At 39.3% G+C, this 20,864-nt stretch overlaps 3 protein-coding genes across 4 annotated transcripts in view; 2 read left to right on the forward strand and 1 right to left on the reverse strand.

Moving 5' to 3' along the window:
• Positions 1-10,880, forward strand: part of LOC129358144 (integrin alpha-5-like) — a 44,050-nt gene extending 33,170 nt beyond the window's left edge. The window contains exons 20-30 of the mRNA XM_055027004.1: positions 1,840-1,990; positions 2,201-2,293; positions 3,133-3,212; positions 3,836-3,916; positions 4,014-4,119; positions 4,234-4,392; positions 5,265-5,372; positions 7,590-7,703; positions 8,460-8,561; positions 8,660-8,782; positions 10,182-10,880. Of these exons, the coding sequence (XP_054882979.1) occupies positions 1,840-1,990; positions 2,201-2,293; positions 3,133-3,212; positions 3,836-3,916; positions 4,014-4,119; positions 4,234-4,392; positions 5,265-5,372; positions 7,590-7,703; positions 8,460-8,561; positions 8,660-8,782; positions 10,182-10,265 (1,201 nt within the window). The 3' untranslated portion in view covers positions 10,266-10,880. The remainder of the gene's footprint in view (positions 1-1,839; positions 1,991-2,200; positions 2,294-3,132; positions 3,213-3,835; positions 3,917-4,013; positions 4,120-4,233; positions 4,393-5,264; positions 5,373-7,589; positions 7,704-8,459; positions 8,562-8,659; positions 8,783-10,181) is intronic.
• A 49-nt stretch (positions 10,881-10,929) lies between these two features.
• Positions 10,930-16,739, forward strand: fbxo2 (F-box protein 2). 2 transcript variants are annotated; one of them, XM_055027006.1, is made up of 7 exons: positions 10,930-11,114; positions 12,936-13,032; positions 13,532-13,598; positions 14,242-14,368; positions 15,154-15,246; positions 16,032-16,167; positions 16,286-16,739. In XM_055027006.1, exons 3-7 carry the CDS (start codon positions 13,562-13,564, stop codon positions 16,418-16,420), a joined length of 528 nt encoding a protein of 175 aa, XP_054882981.1. In that variant the 5' UTR covers positions 10,930-11,114; positions 12,936-13,032; positions 13,532-13,561; the 3' UTR covers positions 16,421-16,739. The 2 variants fall into 2 exon arrangements, with proteins under 2 accessions (XP_054882981.1, XP_054882982.1); XM_055027007.1 differs by lacking the exons at positions 10,930-11,114; positions 12,936-13,032 and having other exon boundaries at positions 14,247-14,368.
• A 1,740-nt stretch (positions 16,740-18,479) lies between these two features.
• svbp (small vasohibin binding protein) lies at positions 18,480-20,161 on the reverse strand. The gene is made up of 3 exons (XM_055020932.1): positions 20,036-20,161; positions 18,781-18,913; positions 18,480-18,662 (listed from the first exon to the last, which is right to left on the reverse strand). The coding sequence occupies exons 2-3, from the start codon at positions 18,892-18,894 to the stop codon at positions 18,576-18,578; spliced, it is 201 nt and encodes a 66-aa protein (XP_054876907.1). The 5' UTR covers positions 18,895-18,913; positions 20,036-20,161; the 3' UTR covers positions 18,480-18,575.
• Positions 20,162-20,864: the final 703 nt, after the last annotated feature.

A 20,864-nucleotide genomic window follows, 5' to 3' on the forward strand; every position in this document is an offset into this window, starting at 1 on the left:
ATGATTGAGCTCGTTTTAATTTGTCATGTGATGAATTGATTTAATTTGGCCTCAGGCCTAATTGTCATGAAACACTGATTCTGATTATCCACAGTTTGTTTTAATTTGATTCTTTTGGAAGAGTTTATTAGCAGTATTATCTTTGTTATCTTATCTCAGTCGTTGCCTTCAGGTGATTTTCTGTGCTTTGCTGTCAGGATGAATATCAAAAACGTTTGTGCTTCAGTTGGAGGGATTGAGGTGTGGAATCATTTTGTAAAGATTGCACTGCTTTGATTTTGATGCTTTAGATATTACAAAGTGGAGGTGCAATTAACTTGTTTTTCCATCTACACTTTTTTCACTCCACTTTGTCAGGATTCTGGGTTTTGGGATGGGATTTTTTGTGTGTGTGTGTGTGTGTGTGTGTGTGTGTGTGTGTGTGTGTGTGTGTGTGTGTGTGTGTGTGTGTGTGTGTGTGTGTGTTTCTGTGCTATCACCTATTTTCTAGTTCACTTTAGTTTTACCTTTCAGGATTGTGTCATTATTTTAGTTCGATTTGTCTTGTTTTAGTTTTCTTTATTTCAGTCCTTCATAGTGTTTCTAGTTATGTTTATTTCTAAGGTATTTCGTTGCTCCAGGTTTAGTTCCTCTTTTGTGTCTGAGCCTACGTCTGCTCTTTAGTGATCCTAGTTAGGTTATTTCTTTGTTTAGTCCTTCTACTTACTCTAGCTCTGTGTTCTTTAATTAGTTTTAGATCAGTCTTGCCTCTGTTTTGGTTCCTTTGTAGTTTATCATGTTGTCTCTAGTTTTAGTCTTTCTTTAATATTAGTATTATTCCCAGCTCCCTGCGCTGCCTTCTCTCCTGCCTCAGCCTGATCGTTGCTCCAACCATCCACACCTTTAATCAATTAACTTATCAGCCCGGTCCCTTTGTCATGCTCACAACTCTCTAGTATTTCAGCTCTTCAGTCTCATCCACAACTTGCCAGATTCCCCCGTCTTCTCCCGTCAGTTCTTTTTGTCCTGGTGTCTCTTGACTGGACGTTTCTGTTCTCATCATTTAATCATCAAACTCAGCTTCTGCCTCCATCTTCTCTGTATTTGAGTCCAACATTTTACCAACCAACATCATGAAAGTGTTCTTGCCACTGACAGGAATTTCAATATTTTTAAATATTTTTAATGTATTTCTGCATTAGTTTTGTCTTGTCAGCATTTTGTGTTTTTTTTTTCTTTTTTGACTTGTAAAAAAGTAAAAATAATTACATAACATTACAAAACATAACCATTGAATTGTGTTACTGGGAAGTTTGTCTGCTGCTCATCTTCAGTACGTTACGTCTCCCATTTGAAACTAAAGTACATTTGAAGCAGATTTTTACGGAAGAGGATTTTTTTTCTCCAAATTCTGATTTCAGTCTTCTGAGATTGTGGACAAAAAAAAGAGACAAGTTTTTGTTGTTGACCACTTGCCGCATTCTTGTTGTTTGCGCAGGAGGATCCACTTCTGCTTTTCAAAGCTGCAAGATTGTATTATTGCATTTCTGTTTGCAGCCATTTTCACATGTGAGTTTGAACATGGAGTTGGAGGGTAGAGGGGCGTGTCCAGCAGCAGCTTATTTGCATTTAAAACGACAGGAAACCTAAAAGCAGCTCATTCTGAAAGGAGCTCAAACTAGGCAGAACTAAAATCTCATTAGTTGAAAATAATTTTTTGCAAAACATATAATGCAATGTTATATAACTTTCTCAAGATAGTTTATTACAGCTCCCAAAAAGTTACTTTATGACATTATAATTAGTTTTGCTTCGTACAGAAGAAGCATGGCGGTGATGTTGGTCTTCTCCTTTTCCCAGTGATAAATCAGAGGTCTATCTGGGCGACGAAAACGCCTTGAGCTTGATCTTTAATGCCAGGAACGAGGGAGAAGGGGGGGCTTATGAGGCGGAGCTGTACGTGGTGCTGCCCCCAGAGGCCGACTACAGTGGGATCGCACGCAACAACGGGGTGAGGCCAACACTCGTCACAATAAATATCCCTGACAGTCAGAGCTGTTTTACTGCTGGAAAACTGGAAATGAAACTAGAGTTATTGTGTTTTTCAAATCTGTATTTCATTTCTGAAATGCTATCAATAAAGTGGAATAGCAAAGTTCTTTATGAAGTTCTCTGATATGCAGGATCATCACTTATTTTGGTATGTGATGTCTTTTTCCAGAGTCTGACTCAGCTGACCTGCAGCTACGAGGCCGATAACCAGACCCGCCATCTTGTGTGCGATCTGGGAAATCCCATGAAGTCTGGCAGCAGCGTAAGAACCGCTTCCTGCTTCATTCTGTTTTCATTCTCTGTACGCATTTAGTCAACTTTAAAACGGCAGTGCAATGAAAAATCAACTTTTTTGAGCTTCACATCATGTCTAATGTTAGTCCCCTTGCCAAAAACATACCTGGAGTGTTGCCTTGGTTCTTTCATGCATGTTTGAGAACTGCTTTAAACTCCATGTAAACCATTCAGCTGTGAAAAACGCCTGGGTAGACCTAGCCCTGCCTCTGACACAAAGCTCCTCCTCAGACCTGTGGGTTCCAAGCTTCTAAGCTTCATGGAGCAGCCTTCTCCCATGACACACTGCAATTTTCCCACTGTCTCCTTCAGACTAGCCAGCAGCAATTAGCAAACAGCTGGTGGAACTTTGCTCACTATGCTGGCTTCTTCTCAGAGCAATGCTGGTAAAAACATTGTTAAAGGGTTAACTGAGCAGCTATGTTGTGATGACTTCCTGAAGTCAGAGTTTCAGAAAGACAAGAAGTTTTTTAAAGAGACAGAGGCCCAATTTCAAGATGTTAAATCATGATGTCAAATTTCTTTGAAGTCCTTTTTGGTATGTACAGCCCATTTAACAACTGAATGTAACATAGTTATTTGATCGTGCTATAAAGTGACACTATGTGACTGGAAAATAGTGCAACACTGCGCCTTTCATGACTAACATACATGAAAACTCAACAAGTTTATCTAACTGTTAGATAACCTGATAAACAATGTAATCATGATATAATCATGATGTAATCATGAATGTAACACAGACTATCTGTGTTCACCCTGTTGATCAAGCTCCGAGAAATGAATGCTTTGTCTTTTCTTCTATAGTTATGGGCCGGCCTTCGATTCACTGTGCCGAGACTGACAGACGCTAACGATGTTGTCCAGTTTCAGCTCCAAATACGAAGGTAGGTTGATATTGTCTGATGTGATTCGTTTTCATCATTTCGTCATATAGCAAAAGGCAAGATTGGACTCAAAGCCTTATTTAGTCCACTCCAGTATTTAGTCCGCTCCAGTATTTAGTCCACTCCAGTATTTAGTCCGCTCCAGTATTTAGTCCACTCCAGTATTTAGTCCACTCCAGTATTTAGTCCACTCCAGTATTTAGTCCGCTCCAGTATTTAGTCCACTCCAGTATTTAGTCCACTCCAGTATTTAGTCCGCTCCAGTATTTTTTGTATTTCCATGCCGACCCATTGGTTCCTAACAAATGGGTTGGTTCTTCTCATACCTATGAGAAGAACTATTGTTCTCTTTTAGTAATGTCACATGATCAAGCCTTTTCTAACATTCCACATTTCAAAATAAGTAATAAAAAATGTATGATTCGTGCTAATATCATATTGGGTCAATATCAGTATCGGCCAATATTCATATCTGCAATATCGGTATGATAGTAGACTTAAAATATGTTGTATAAGGAGCCCTGGGAGTTATTCCTCCAAAGTTAAATTCATTTAATTTAATTGCAGTTGTTGGAGTTGATTAAAAACATGTTAATCATGGAGTTTTTCTCTCTGTGTTGCAGTAAAAACTTTAATAACTCTGACAGTAACGAGGTTCTGCTGGAGGTGCAGGTTGCTGCCAAGGCTGAGGTGATCCTGCAGGGGTAAAGCTTCATCACCAGCCTCACAGCATAACCTTTCACTATGTTTCAAATGGTAACGATTGGGCCTGCAGCTGAGATGTGACTGTGGCTCTTGCAGTGTTTCTCGGCCAGACAAAGTTATCTTCCCTCCTCCCAACTGGAGCGCCCGTCAGAGCCTGGGGGAGGAGCAGGACGTTGGCCCTGAGCTGCAGCAGGTTTACGAGGTTAGATGTGATTTATGGCTCTTATTCTTAGCTCTTCTGAGTCCGCCAGCTGTGTTGTGATTTCAAGGAAGAAGATGTTTAGAAATTCTGATGACGTAACTTGTCCTCTCACAGTTGGTGAACAACGGCCCCAGTGTGGTGAGCCGCACGACGTTAGAGGTGAGATGTCCCCTGAGGGCCCAGGGCCACGCTCTGCTCTACCCTGTGGAGGTGATCTCTGTGGGCCCACTCAGCTGCTCGTCCAAAACAACCTTCAATGCACTGAAACTCAAGGTTAGGACACACATCTGCCTGTGGGCACGTTGCATGTTAATGTTTCTATATGGAGGTTTCGGGTGAGGGCTCAACACTGGAGGGCAGAATGACGGACCTGCTGAAACTGGGAGATGTAGGAAATAATTTAGTGCAGTGCGCCACAAAATAATGCAAAAAAAATGTTTAAGAGCAACTCCAAACCACTCATATTTTTCATTTTTCACTATCTATAGTGAAAAATGAATATACACACACCCATTTTGCCATAGCAACTGACTGACACCAGCTCCACTGGTGTAGCAAATTTCAACACCAAAAACCACACAAACATTTTCCACACAAAGATCAGAAGATTCAGGCCATTACAGTATTTTTTCAGGTTTGATGTTTATTCTGTGATTATTGATAAGTGATTGTCTGAACACAGAAGTGATTGATTATGTAATTAAATACCTGCTCTACTGAAGGTCTATCAGAGAGATGGTGTGTGAATAGCCTGTTTTTTTAGTGGAATCAACACACCAAATTCCACAGCACATCTACATGTTGAAGTTTTCAAAGTCAAGCTAGCATAGCTGACCTATTTACCTCCCTCACTATTTTTATTTAATGAAAACTTTTTCCTGACTACAACAACCTAGTTGTTGTAGTGTTGACAATTAGTAGAAAAGCACTGTGTCTCTTTTCCATTTATATACCTGGCGTACATTTCCGATTTTGTACATTATGTTGACAAATTGACAGTAAAAACCAAAAGTATTGAGTTTTTTGTGCCTTTTTCCAGATTTTGCATGTGTGGGATCATGTTGCAACGTCACTATAGAGGAAAGAGTTGTTTTGCCTAATGAGCATGACACCACATTTGCTAACCAGTCTGCCCATATATGCAGCTTCAGGCTCCAGCGTCAGAAAGTCCTGCATTGTTAAAGTCCAGCTCTGAGCATTACATCTGGAGGAGGGAGGAGGTCAGGGATCCTCTGGCTGAACACGGAAACCTGGTGAGACTCTGTGTGAAAGAGAGAGACAATCCAGGAATGGAGGATGGGTGTGCAAATCTTATAATAATAATAATAACAATAATAATTTTAATAATAATAATAAGTCACTCCAGGTCATAAACAAGAAATACAGAGCAGCAAAAGAAAAACTATAAAACAATAATTTAATTCAGTTTATTTATTTAGTCCTACTCATCGCAAATGTTGTGTCAATGCACTTTACAAAAATATAATCAAATAGAATTTCAGTTCAATCACACATCAATTAAAATTGATTATAATGATCAAACAGTACAGGATGTTCCACTGTGCAGTATTCAAATCTAACTTGAAATAATTGCTAACTGCTTAGCTAAGTGTGATACGTTAACTGTATGACTGTGTATGTGTGCGCCAGTAATTCAGTCTGTGTGTGTGTGTGTGTGGGTGTGGGTTTGTGTGTGTGTGTGTGTGTGTTTGAGATTTGTGATTAGAAAGCAAAATGTAGTTACATTTCCTGTTTTAAAATGACTGCAGAGGTGAATCAACTTATGCTATAATCTGGTGCAGCACATCAAATGGTATCATTTATGATCAAGTTACACATGGTTCCAATCTAAAGAAAGTTTATCACTGTTTATTAATCAAAGTACATAAAGATGTTTCTGCACCATTTGGTAAATGGCAATTATCAATAAAATTGAACGCAATCAATGGTACAAAGATAAAACAAAATTAACAAGTCGGAGGAAGTGAGTTTTGATGTTGATTTAACTCGTCACATAAAGTCACTCCACTGGGTGTTCAGGCCCAGTTTGTCATGATGCTGTTGTTTATTACATGGTGGTTCTGCTGACAGCAGTCGATCCACCCAAAAAACCCAACAACATGGTGCTGAAGGTTCTGCCCTCCACTCTATGTTTAAACCCTAATGAGGTTATTTCTTTTGAGAGAGGAAGTGGGAGCAGATATAAAGAGTCCCGGCTATCGTCTCCCGCTGTCAGCTGTAATTGTTTATGAAATGACTTTAATTAGCTCAGTGATTTATGCGACTTGCGTCAGTGACTGGAATGTTTGACAGCTCATCCGTTATTCACAAGAAGCCTCTTGAAAAGAGAATCCGGACACATGAAGACGCTCCCTCACTATTTGAACACTGAATGTTCTGTCACTTTCCAGCAGGGAGTTTACAACTCTGCCTCCAAAACTATTCACACCCCTGAAACATTTTGTTTCGTTACATTACAACCATACACTTAAAGTGGCAGTGTTATGTAAAACTGACGTTTGGGATGCACATCGTCATAAAAACATCCCTGGGATGTTGCCTTGATTCTTTCATGCATGTTTGAGAAATATTTTAATCTCCATGGCAACCATTCAGCTGGTTAAAATCCCTGGGTGGACCTAACCATGCCTGCAGTCTCTGAGTTTCACTCAGCTCCTTCAGACTAGTGAGCAACAATTAGCAAACGTGTGCTGGGACTGCTTAGCAGCTACCATAATGAGTTTCTCATAGGAGCTACTGCTCAGTGAAATGCTGGGGAAACTTTGTGAAAGTGTTAATAGAGGAGCCATGTTGTAATGATTTTCTGATGGCGGAGATTCAGAAAGAGCAGGAGCTTCTTAAAGCAACAGAGGCCCAATTTCAAGGAGTTAAATTAAAAAGTAAGTTATGAGTCCTGCCTTAAGTTACAGCAACAAAACTTTATAATTTTGTAAAAAAAAAAAAAAAAAACTGGTAAGACTTCACTTTTGGGTAAAAATCTGTGAAGTGGACGAGACAGTAGTGAGCATTTTGTTACATGTAGTGTAAATCTAATGCAGTATTTCAGAATAAAGTCCATCAAACCAACAGTAAAACATGGTGATGGTTGAATGATGGTCTGGGCTGCTTTGCTGCTTGAGTTACTCCCTAGCATGTTTGGCTGTCAGTTGGTGACCTTAATCTCAACAGTCCTTGCTTTCTGCATTTAGATTGTAGCACTTTAAAGTCAAATCCTGGTTTTCCTTAAACAAGTTAAGGCTTTGCTTTGGCCTAATCAAAGTCTGGACTTTAGTCTGGTTAAGATGTTTCCGTTACTTGTAACAGGTTGATTGTGCTTGAATTAAGAACATATAGGACAGAGTTTTTGTATATTGAAACATGCTGGTGTGGATTTTTAAATCTATTGTATCTGTTTTAGAGGTTCAGTAGAAGAAGAAAAACATGTAATGTTGACCTCTGACCTCCTGCAGACCTGCAACTCAGTGGAATGCTGGAAGTTGCACTGTGATGTGAACCGACTGGAGAAAGGCAGCAACGTCATCCTGACTGTACGCTCCAGACTCTGGGCTGAGACCTTCATGGAGGTGAGACTGACAAACTGACAGACTGACAAACTGACAGACAGACTGACAGACTGACAAACTGACAGACTGACAAACTGACAGGCTGACAGACTGACAAACTGACAGGCTGACAGACTGACAGACTGAAAATAATATCATCAGATGGACCAAAATATGAAGTTAAGTAGAAATTTTGATTGACAATGACAATAATTTATATATGTAACAAAAAATAACAAAATGGAATTTTTCCAAATCAGTTTCTTTTAATAAAAACCTCTTAAACTTTAACAAAAACTGCAGGTGTGTGTCTGTGTCTGGTGAAATTTTGGTTAATGTCTGTTTTTCATTTGGTCAGTAGAGAATCCAGAATTTTTCCTCAAGTAAGACTACAGCATAGTAAAAATACTCCTGAAAGTATATTTTTTCTAAAGAAAAAGTTACTCAAGTAAATGTAACTGAGCATCAGTGCTCAGGGGGTTAAGCTCTGATGCTCATAATTAGTACATAAAGATCAGTAAAAGCGCAGAACTCCGCTTGAAGCCAATCCGTTTGCTCATACCGCCCCCTTGTGGAGTTTTGTGATTACAGAATATGATGAATTTTGTAATGATTTCACACAGCAGATCAAATATCAGCAGTCTATGAAGTAGGTTATATTTATGAAGGCACACTAGATATTCACATTTTATTTATTTATTTTATGTAACAGCCATGAATGTGTGATGAAACCTGTCTTGATGCTGCATGTTATCCTTTCTGTTTCCTCGTCCCCAGCGCCCGTACAAACAGCACAACCTGGAGTGTTCAGTCCAGTATGAAGTGAACAAGATGCCATACTCCATTCCTCCCAAATTCAAGTCATCCGGGTCAAAGAAGGTAACTTCCTGAAGTCTGTGTCATTCTGACTGTTATTCTACATTACATGTGGATGTCAGTGTGAGGTGTGACGGTGTGATGGTGTTGCTGTTGGCCAGGTGGTGGCATCTGTGATGTGGAGCAAGCCGGACAATCAGTTCTCAGTTCCAGTGTGGATCATCATCCTGGCTGTTTTAGCTGGGCTGCTGCTGCTGGCGGTGCTCATATATCTGCTGTACAAGGTAGAATGGGCTGATGGAGACCACAACCCAACGTCCTCCAGTTATTACTTACATTTTAATTTAACCACATAAAAACCCAGTGAGGTCAAGAACTCTTTCATAAGGCTGACTTGGCCAAGAGAGGCAGCAGCACACGACATAGCAGACAAGACAAATGGACCACAAAAATAAACATGAAGAATATTTAAGTGCATTTGACAGGAAAGTGTAGAAGTTATTAGAAGACTTACCAGTCAAATGCTGACATCATCCAAGTTCCAACTCCTGAAAACAGGAAGTGTAACATTTTACTTTAAAAGGTTTGTGTTTGACCCCCTTCACCTAAAAACGTTTAACTGTGCTCATCGAAAGAAGACAAGTACAGTATGGAGAGGTTTCAAAAGCAGACAGGCAGTGCCAGCATGGTGTCGTCTATTGCCAGTCCATGGCCGCACATGCATCATCTGATGTGCACCAAACTGAAATTGATGAATATTAATTAAATTCCTAAAAGATATGTAAATAACTATTTAGTGAGTGTGGCCACAGTGCTCCTTAGAAACAGAAAATATTATCTCCAAGCAATGTTTTCACTGAGGATTATGAAATTGGGTGCACATATGTACCTTCTCAGAACCCACTAAAACATCTCTTGGAGGCGTGATACAAACCCCACAGGAAGTCGGTCCAAAGCCTCCATTTTGTACCTTTTACTGTTGTATCTGATCAAAGTTCTCCTACAGATTTGGTTTTAGACTTAAAACTCAGCTGGTGTAGTCTTAAAGCGTCTGGGATCAAAGCTTTATGTGGAAAGCATCCAAAGAAAGCATGTGGGCCTGGCCAAGCCTTGCCATCGACTTCTGAAATGTCTTCTTGTCATATTCTGTCTGGGGCATCTCAGGAGCTTTCACTCCATGAAAATGCCTGGGTTTTTCAGGGGACCAATAGGAATACTGGAACTGACAGGTGAATGCAGATTGCACTTACAATTTGGCTATAATGTGATGTCAGTTCTGGTTGGGACAGAAATGCATCTTAAACCTGCAGGTTTAAGATGCATGGTTGGAGACTGCTGATTTAGTCTGTACTTTTTTGTATCTGTCATCAGTGTATATTAATAACTAATATTAATAACTGCTAAGTGCTGGTTGTATCACAGAACCATAAAATCTTTCTTCCAGACACTCTATTACCTCTAAGTAAACTATAAATCATGAACTTTGTACTGTTCTGTGCTTACTATGCAGAATGCCACCATAGGTTTGGGAAAATTTCAGACACTGCAAAAAAAAAAAATTTCATATAGTACATGTAATTTAGTCTTAATTTGGGACAAAATATTCATTCTGGCAACCCAAACATTCAGAGATATTCTGAAGTTAGTTCAGTGCTTATGTGACCTCTTCACCTTTCTTTCCAGATGGGCTTCTTCAAAAGATCAGACCCCTATGGAACAACCATGGAGAAGGCCCACCTCAAACCCCAGGCGTCCTCTGAAGCTTAGATTGAAGAAGGAGTTTCTCCTTCTTGTTCCAAAGAACTGGAAAAGATTGCCGTCTTCTCAAGCGAGGGAAGGAACTCACTGATCGTAAGCTGGCACCCCATTCGTGCAGGGTCATTTCTGGGGGCTGTATCACTGGAATAATGTTAACCTGGTGCTGCACTAAAATACCAAAGAAGAGGAGACTGGGTCCACGCAGCTAAAGAGGCATTGCTGTTTTGGACACCAGTTTGGACAGTCAGGTCCTAATTGGACGCTCAGGCTTGAGGAAAAGGCTAATCTCATGCGAAACAAAGCAAACAAATCTTCAACAAACAGCTCTAATGTTCCAGCTTTGCTTCTTTCTAAAAATGTTGACTTTTTAACCAATCTTGGCCCTCGTGTTTATCTGTTGAAATTTCTGCTTCTGTTCACCACTTGTTATTTATGGCACAGTGATTTTTGTTGAATGTTACTCTGTACTGTCTGCAGGGAACACCTGATCAAACTGCAATGTCTGACTTGAATCATTCCTCTCCCATATTGGGAGGTTTTATGTATGTATGTATTCATTCACTGTGTTGACCTTATTGGTGTTGTGGCTCCAAATAAAGCTTAATTTTGTATAATCATTTAAAATGGGTCTCATGATTTTCAGCTGTGAGAAAAGAGAATCCAGAGAGAACTTCAAAGTGGTGGTGGAGGAATTGGAGGCTGGATGACTGCAGTGTCCGATCTGATGCTGCTGCACTTCTTTGCAGATGATGTGATGATTTCAGTGAGTGATCTGGATTTTGAATTGGAGCAGACTCTTGCTAACAGTGAGGATGCTGGTCTGTAGACCAGAAGGCCTTCAGGAAACAATGAGCAGAGGTATATTTTTGTATTTGTATAATTTCTTGGAGCTGCAGTATGTAACATTTTTCAAAAATGTTTTTTATACATTTGTTGAAACTGTCACTGTGATGTGACAGTATGGTCTGAGACAGATAATCAGAAAAATATTGAGCTCCTCCACCTTCTTCAGTGCTAACTATATAAGACCAATCAGAGCAAGGAGGCGGGTCTTAGCGATGTCAATCACAATATCTTGTGGCTCTGTCCATCTGCGCTTTCCTTCCCATGTTTGATCTTTGTTACACTACAGCTGGAATACCCTGTTGTGTATGCGGTTAGCATAGCCAACGATGACCGCAAATAAACTGTCTTTCCTGTCTCTCCACCATTACCACATTTAGCAGCATTGATTGATTGTGCTAAACCCCTCCTCCTGGCTCTGATTGGCTGTTTTGTTTGAATGGTGCTTTTCTTCAGATGACAATCGTAGCTCAGGGAGGATATAGATGACTTTGAATTTTTTTTTTTTTTTAATCTTTATAAAAGTTACATTCTGTAGCTATAATTGCTCATCTTAAGCATTTAACGTTCAGATTTTCTGATAAATTGTATTTTGGCTAGCCGCACATACAGTGCTGCCTAAACATGCAGTTTTTGTAGAGCAATGGTCTTTTATAGCTTTCCCTTCTTGTATTGGATTTCGAGAACTGTCTGCAGGAAGCTGTCAGGTCAGCAGTCGCCTCTCAAATGCCTCATATCGAATGTATCCAGGAAGAATCATCCTATGGGAAAAGCACTATTGACTTAACAGTGAATAAAAGTCTATATTTTAAGGTCAGCACCAAGCAATCATCTAAGGTACTGATCTTCATGGTACTCATTAAGTCAGTAAATAAGTTAATAAATAAATCAACACTGAGGAGTTTATATACACTAAAATACAAATATGTGACTTTTAATATTTTAAAACCACTGAGAAAGTAAAATGAGTTTTACATCTTTGTGGACTGAAAGGAAACAATCTTTTTTAATCTTTACTAATATTTGAAGCTTGTTCACATGGATGAGCCAAATGCCTTTTGGCCACAATGACAAAACGTCCAAGAATCCTGGGCCCCATGACAAAAAGCTAAATTAGTTTCTTAAGTCTGTCTGACCCATCAAAAGTGCCACAATCTTAAAGGTTTGCATAGGCCTTGCTTTCTTTGGTTCAATTCTGATACTAGCACAATATTCACTGCGAGTGAATTTTATATAAAATGGTCCGCATAAAATACAGCAACAGGTTGCTTAATTTTTGTTTTTATTATAAGTGTTAGCTTATTGAACTGTCTCTCCCCACCAGCAACAGTCACAGACAATGTGCACAATATACATGACGCAATCTAGACTTCTAAAAAAATGCTATGTTGTTGCAGAATATAACTTTAATTAAAAAATATGTTTTTTTTATGTTTGTTAAAGCTGTCGCCATGTCATGACAGTTTGCTATGAAACAGATAATCTGTGAAAAGATCCATCTCCTCCCAGAGCTGCTACTGCTGGCTAAAGAAATGCACCAGAAACAACCAATCAGAACCAGGAGGACAGTCTTAGCTCAGTCTTGAAGCTTTATCATTTGGGTATAATGGGTCGGTCATTAGCCCCGCCTCCCGGCCCAACACAGACTTGTTCTGCCAGTGTATCTGCTCCAATAATTAATCCAGGTCTTGGATTGTTCCGTTGCAGCTGCTATGTTGGCTCTTCCATTAGTGCTGAGTGTATATCTGTGGCGGTCTGCTGAATGCTGCTGACTGTCACTTCCTGCAGCTCTAGTGTTTCTGTTTCTGCTCCTCTGCACCTCTCTCTCCTCTGCAGACCTTCAGTGTATAAAAGCCTCTCTGCTCAGGCTGCTGGTCTGCAGAGGTAAACTACAGGATCCAGGAACCAGAAAAGCGTCTGTCATTTTCTAGCTGTGAGTAACGCACGTCATAGTTTGTGCAGTTAGATAAAGTAGAGCTTAATATTCATGTGTACTGATCATGTGAATGCTTTCTTTGGGTTTGCAGTGACAGATGATTCAGCATTTTTCTGTCCTTGTTTTGAACTGTAAGAAGCAAAGCAAACTTCCTGTATAGTGGACACTAATGTTTAATACAACCTTGATTTTTTACAGGGTAGTAGATAAATTATATTTTGTGTAACTGGTTCTTCAAAGTGTGGAACTGATTTGGTATTTCGGGGGTTGTTTGTCCTACAGAGATTGATCTGTTTAAACCCGGGGTGATCCTATGTGATGCCTCCTATTCAGAAACCAAATACCTCGGCTTTCGCCCGTTTGCGTTTTGTCTGCTGTGTGCTGAATCAGAGTACCAGATATTAGTTTTGGAAATCTGTCTGCGCGGCAGACTCCTCATAAACAACAAACCAAAAAGGCATGTTTAGCTCGCAATATAATGTGTTTTTCTTTGCAGGCCTTGAAAACCCATATTTATCCAGAAACCATGGCGAGAAACCTGCTGAGGAATCCCTGTGGAAATGGTGACATGTCTTTTTGTTTCTTCTCTGATGCAGTTCCAAACTGCACCAATAATGTATAAAGGAGACAACACTAAGGGGTTGTGGTGACACAGACATTTGGAGTTGTGTGTCATTAGTATAAGAACAGTAGGATATATTGTAACCTAATACAATCTGAGCAGCGAGGCAGTACTGTTGGCCTTACATTGAAAAGATCCAAGAACAGAGCCTTGAGGAACTACAGTTTAGAAGCTTAATATAACAGTGTTATGGTCAACAGGGTGAACCTTTTTGGTGTGTAAATCTCTACAAGATGTACAGATTTTGCATTGTACATATTGTATGTCTTTAGCTCTGAGCTAAAGATCTAATTATCAAAAAATATATATTTTAAGTTTTTATCTCGGTTATAAACACCTGACCAATTAACCCACAAAGCAATTTGAATTTGTGAGTGAAATTTACTCTGAGAAATGTGACATGCTGGTTGTGCCTCACGTGTTATCAAACCTCCAAAACATACATGTTTTAAATAACCTTTTCATGACGGCCGAAAGTGAACAAGTAAGCTCTGGTGTTTTGGAGATTGAAAGATTAATTCTAGATTTAGAGATAAGCTACAAGGTGCTACAATCAGCCATTTGAGACTGAATTTCCCTCTTAGAGCAGATGGAATCATGGGAGCTGACAGAAAACGGTGGGAACCAGTGGAAAGTGGAGGACATGCCAGGAGACTGTGGCCATGACTTCTGCAATGAAGAAGTGACCAAATACTTTGCAACTTCCTTTGAGTGAGTGGTTGTTACAGTATAAAACAGTTATACCACATGTAATTAAGCCTGTTATGCTGCCATTCAGACCTGCCTGTTTTCAGCACCATCTTTAACACAAACTCGGATTCTATAATTCAATAATTCTCCTCAGCGGTGGACACACTTTCACTCATCTGAAAATGCACTCACAGTGAAGCACTTTCTTTGTTGAGAGCTTTAGCACTTTTGCTAACTTTGAAAATGTTCAACGTATTTAGCTTCCCTTGAATATTTTTTTTTTCCAGATAAATACTAAGGCTCTAATTTACTTACCTGTTTTCTAAATTTTTTGTTGAAAGTTTGAGATCTGTGTTGAAGTTTTGATTGTCGACCATTTTTAAGTAGTTGGAAGTTAATTCACATACTCTTACTATGAAGTGGGTGAAGACCGTTTGTGCAGAACTTCCGTTTTCTTTCCTCAAGTTTTATTTTGTCCGATAACTAAGAAGAAACAAACAAGAACCAAATAAAACACAGGCAGCAGATTGCAAGACATAGACCTGAATACAGTATCTATGAGTAATATAGAACATATAAATTAGAAAATCAAAACTAAATTAGTGCTCAAGAGTTGTAGTCTTTCAATGGCAGTTATAATTTGAATGGAAGTCAGTGCTTTAGCATGAGTTCTGCTTTAGTGTCAGCAGAACTCATGTTTAGAATTACTGCATTAAGGTTAGAGCAACTTACGTTTGAGTTAGCGGTGCCCACCACTGAAACTGATTTAGTTAACTGCTAACAATCGTCCCCATGCATTATCCTAGGCTTTGCCTAAAAAGGCAGGTGATCGACCTGATAGAGGAGGGTTACAGCCCAGAGCAGCTGGACGCTCAGCCTCCTGTCACAGTGAAAGACTGGTAAGGCTTGAACACACAGGTAAGACAGACTCTTTGCATCAGGATGCATTCACACCTGCCCTGTTTAGTCCGGTTTGTTTGGTGAGGTGTGAATGCTGCTGCACCAGTTGAAAAGATTACAATTTTAGTCCCAAATAGAAATGAGTACCGGATTATCATATGTCACAACTCTTAGTGAGGTGAGCTGTCGGTTACAGTAGCTGCATTTTCATTAGAAATATGCTCAAAAAGCAATTGTGAAACGTATTGCGAAATAAGTTATTTCTCAAAGCTTGCAGTGTCAAGAAATCCAGTTGAATACAGGTGGATCCTCCAGCTGTCTGGGGTCGAGTCACAGAGGCAGCAGCCGACACTGACAGACATGGACTTTCCTCTCCTCAGCCACTTGGTCAGCTCATCCTGGGGAATCCCAAGATGTTCCCAGTTCATCCCAGAAACAAGGTCATAGTCTGGACTTCCTTTGGATCTCCTTCTGATGGGATGTTCCCTGAACATCTCACCAGCAAGGTGTTCAGGAGGCTGGTGAGATGGCTTGGAGAGCCCTGGTGGATCCAGCTGCCAGAGCCCACAAATTAAAACTTTGCTGCTACATACAAACTTGTGCAACTAGAAAAAAAGTGTTTCCATTGCAACTTTGCAAAATATACACTTATCAATATGGTTAGAAAGCATGATCCTCCCACCCCACAAGTTGTCGAGTTTTCCTTAAGCCAATTTGTTTTTGTAATTCCAATTCGCATAATTTTATCATCTGTGGAAACACAGCTTGTGATGTCATCCTGCAGGTTCTGTGGCAGGACCGACTGTGGCTGCACCTATCAGATGACATCCTGTTTGCTGGATGAGAATCAAACGGTTCTGCAGGAATATATTCATGATCCGGAGACTCTGGACCCCGAGGCAGACTCCTCATGGAGACAGGTTTTCAGATGCTTTAGTCTCTAATAGAAAAATAACAAAAACACATCCTGCAGAGAATGCATTATCCAACCAACTACACAACCAACAGTTCACTTTCCCTTCTCTTGTTCATCTCCAGGTCACTCATACGTTTTATGACTACGGCCCTGGAATGCGTTTCATCTTATTCGAACATGGAGGATGTGACACCAGTTACTGGGAAGGCTGGTTTGGAGTTCGGGTCACTGGGAGCTCTGTGACGCTTGATGCCTGAACCAGACCAGAAACAAGAAGAGAAGAATGGAAACAAGCCTAGCTGAGAATTAAACATTAAATTATTAATCTTAGTTTATTTTAATACCGTAGCCATTGCAGTATTTTCAAAGAAGCTGTTTGAAATCTTAAGGTTTAACCTGGTGCTGCTTTTGGTTCAAGAAACTAATGTTCACTCAAATAGGCACCTTCACTTTACCAACCTTGATATATTCACGGCCTGCTGAACTAACCTTAAATTAGCCTCGAGCTGCTCTTTGCACTAATCAGCAATCTTTCAAATATTAATCACAGTAATAAACTATTGCGTGCAATCCAGAGTGTGTTGGCGTGTACTGGTGGTTTATTTTTCATGGGACTGAACCACTTCCAGCCAAATGGACTTCAGTAGGATTTTATATGTTGGACCTACACAAAATAAAGCTTAACTATGAGAAAGAAGATGAATGATGTCACTATGAAGAAAGACTTTCGCAGCACTGAAAGCCCCAGTAGCAGCGTGTTGCTAACAGCTAATGGCAACTTTTCTTTTTATTTTCTTGTTTAAATAGTGGAGTGGAGAAAAAAAAACCAAGAACAAACTTTTGTTTTTCATTCAATCAAATTTTTATAACAGAACATAGGAACAACAACAAATAATCTTTGTAGTACAAAGTTTGTAAAAACACATGCCAATCAAATAGTGAAAACTTTTTTCAAACATTTTTTAAGGTTTTACAGCCTTTGGCCGTTAGAAGTTTGCAGACAGTAGTTAATATTCTCAGGAGGCTGAAGACCTCATTCACTGATTCGAAACAAAATTACCTGAAATGTACCTGGAAGCATCAGTCTGGTTTTTATAGAGCATCAATAGTAGAAACTTTGAGAGGTAAAGGTCTTTCTGCTTTAAGTAACGTCACATCAAATTATTAAACTGATCTTAAATAATGTGATAACTATTTAGAAGAAAATGCATGTTCTGCAAAAAATACTAGGTGGTTTTAAGCTGCATGTTTACATTGACAGGCTGTAATACAGTCGGAAACATTGAAATAAAAACTACCTTCTGTGATAACTAAATAAAAATTACATTACATTTCTTTTACTATTGAAACTTCAGATAGAATTAACTCAACCTGGGAGAATCGCTTCAAACTACAGGAAGGAGACAGTTCCACTGTTCTGTTCGACTTCCAGGACCTTCAAATGTTGACCTAGTTAAATGCTTTAAAAGGCCTAACTGAGTTTACATTTTAAGTTGATAAAACAAATGTAAAAATGCAAATAATTTTTTTAAATGTATCGATCGGAACTGTCTACATGATACAGCGACTGGTCTAAAGCAGCATGTCATTTGTTTTAAGCGGTGGAGGGATTAATCGTGTTCATTGAAGAGTCTGCAATTAATCCCATTTTAATTTGAAACTATATGTTACTCAAATAACCACCATTTTCCATTCGACGGCTCTTATTTATTGTATAAATAGACATACGAGTCCAAAAACAAAGATATTTATTAATTTTATATTATTCAACCATCATTTTAATGCAAAGTTCAATTCTATCCGTTTGATTTTCCAGAGTTTCGGGAACTCCTGAACATTCATGGAACTTCTTTCCAAATGTGGACCGTGGATGCTGACGTTAGCGTTAGCTGCTACATGTTTAGCATTTCGATGCTACTTTAGGCATGAATAGCTTTGCTGATAGGCTAACTCCTTTTAGCATAACTCGAACACAATAACAGTCGTTTCTAGAATCCAATTAGATCAGTCACTGATTGGATCCGAAAGGACACCATATGGAATCTAATGTGAGTAGAATATATGCCTTTGATTACTTTTATGATTTAATTAAAATTCAAATAAGTTGCTGTGCAATAATTGTGCACATGGACATGAACTTGTTTCTCCACATATTGGGAAGAAGCAAAGAATGAAGCAGCAGCACATGTATGAAAATGAAAGAACACATTGGGATTGGGATGAAGAAACCCAAAACCACTTATAAGACTGTTTATAAAACATCAGCAATAAAGATTCTGCACCTTTAAGATGTGTATAAGGAATACGCTCCAGTAGTGATTTTATCCGTAATGGTTTAAGGAAGTGTAAAGGTTGTGTCTTTTTAGGTAGAATAACAGAAACTGATCCACGGCGGAAGTGGAGCTACTAATGTTATTCTCCTTGGGACTGCATCTGTTTGCAAAAGGCCTCAAACTGCTGCTGCTCCAACTCGGTCATCACCTTGTTCAATGCATATATCTGAAAATAAGAGAAGCAGACACAAGTAAAAAAAAAAAAAGAAGAAAAAAAGTCCAGACAACCAACCAAAACATCATTTGAGTATCTACAGTTTAGATTTGCAGTGAGGATGGGATACCTCTGCTCTCTGTCGCTGTTTGGCCTCCTGCTGTGCAGACTTCTGCTTGGCTCTGTCTCCTCTGGTCGGGGTCGAGTTCAGCTTTGGTCTGTCCTTGCGGCAGGCCGGCTCCATGACTTCGCTTTAACTCCACCTGAAAAAGTCCAAGAGAGAAACTTTTAACCTGAATATTCTTGACAGGGAACGGATTGATAAATGTAGTCAGGAGAAGGTTCTACTGTGCCCGCAAAAGTTTTGCCACATTGCATTACATTACACTGACATTTCAAATGTTTTTTGTTTAAAATGAATTTTAAAATGTGTGATGTTCATATGTGTTCACCTCTGTTTCCTTTCATTTAAGAGCAACCAATTGAACTTGAAACTGTGGCTGAGGTTCACACCATCCTCAAACCTCAAATATACAGCCACGAAACCACATTCATCAAAATCAAATTAAATTTTATTTGCACATCACATTTCAGCAGCAAGGCATTTCAAAGTGCTTTCCATGATAATGAACACAAAAACACAAAGTCATGCAACATAGAATCAACAATCAAAACATTACATTAAGTCAAGTGCCATAATTAAACTTGTAATTGATTACATTTCAAATGCAACTCTAAACAGGTGGTTTTGTAGTCGAGATTTAAAGGAAGTCAGTGTTTCAGCTGTTTTACAGTTTTCTGGAAGTTTGTTCCAGATCCATGTTGAAACGGTCAAGTCAAAAAAGAAAGAAAGAAAGAAAGAAAAAAAAGCAGGTAAAGACATAAACCCAAAGACCTGAACATGTAGCAGCAGCTAACGGTGCTTCTACAAAACAAAATCCCACAGGGGTTAATTTATGCATCACTTTAAAATACACTTAAAGTAGCAGATCTAACTGGACAAAGAACTTCCAGGGGTGTGAATACTTTTGACGGCTTTGCACCTGCGCATCAACGCAACGTTTACATAGACTGGAAACCGCCGCTAACTCAAAGTCCAGGTGCTTCTGGAGCATCACTAATGAATCCGAAGCTAATAAACAGACGGACGTGACAACTGCACGTTCCCATAGCAACGTGTTACTCTGAAGTCAAAGCAGCTACCAATATTAATCTTAAGTGAGAATATTTATCAGGGTAGGTTGCTCTACGCCTAAATGGTCTATTTAGTCGGTAAAGTTAGCGTCTTGGTCAGGTCAGCTAGCATTAGCCTGCTATCGGTTTGGTTGTACAAGCTGACGTGTCAAATAGTAGCAACATTAGCATTGTGATAGCGGTGAACTCACCTGTGATATGAGGGGAAGTCAAAAGAAGCAACACAAAGAGGCTTTCATTAGCTTTGAGAATAAAAACTGGCTGTAGGAGGCTACTAGCAGACAGAACAGCTGTTCTCTGTGTGCCACAACTAAACAAACCCGTGTTCAGGTGTAGAAAGCTCAATAGTTCCGGTCAGAAATTTTCTTGATTGATTGATTTTTTTTTTAGGTTTAATTTTTAAATATTGTGTTTTTCCAACTTTGGAAAGCTACATTTTTTGTTATGAAAATTAACTTTTTTTGCAGCAAATATAAACTGCTTTAGCGTAGAAAAAACTATTTAGACGTGACGCCGCCACTTATTAGCAAACTGGTAAACTGAACTGTTATAACAAATTTGATCAATAATTATCAAGGAGTCTTTTTTATGGTACCCCGTTTCCGCCACCCTCATTATTTAGTATCTCAAAATAAAGAGGTAGTATCTCATTATAATGAGATCCTACAGATATACTTCATTTCAAATGCAGTTGACTCAGAGACCCAGAAGACAACCAATAGGTCTGACCACCAGATGTCGCCCTTGTATTACAGATTATCTTTAAATCCCAGTCTAATACTTGTATGTGACACTTGACACTAGACACGGAAACATCATAAACATCAGCTGATAAGCGAGCCTTAGACCAGAGTGCATGATATGCAGAGCCCTCATGAAGCCTTCTCAGTGCATACATCAGCTGGGTGGTGAGGGAGTGTGATGGTGGTCCGAGAAACATTCATCACTGCCGGAACCAAAACAGCCATCAATGACGACCCACAATAACCAAGCATCTAAAGAGAGAAAATCGTCCTCTTG

Source organism: Poeciliopsis prolifica, unplaced genomic scaffold (assembly GCF_027474105.1).
Source record: "Poeciliopsis prolifica strain line A6 unplaced genomic scaffold, Auburn_PproV2 SCAFFOLD003, whole genome shotgun sequence".
NCBI classification, from domain to species: domain Eukaryota; kingdom Metazoa; phylum Chordata; class Actinopteri; order Cyprinodontiformes; family Poeciliidae; genus Poeciliopsis; species Poeciliopsis prolifica.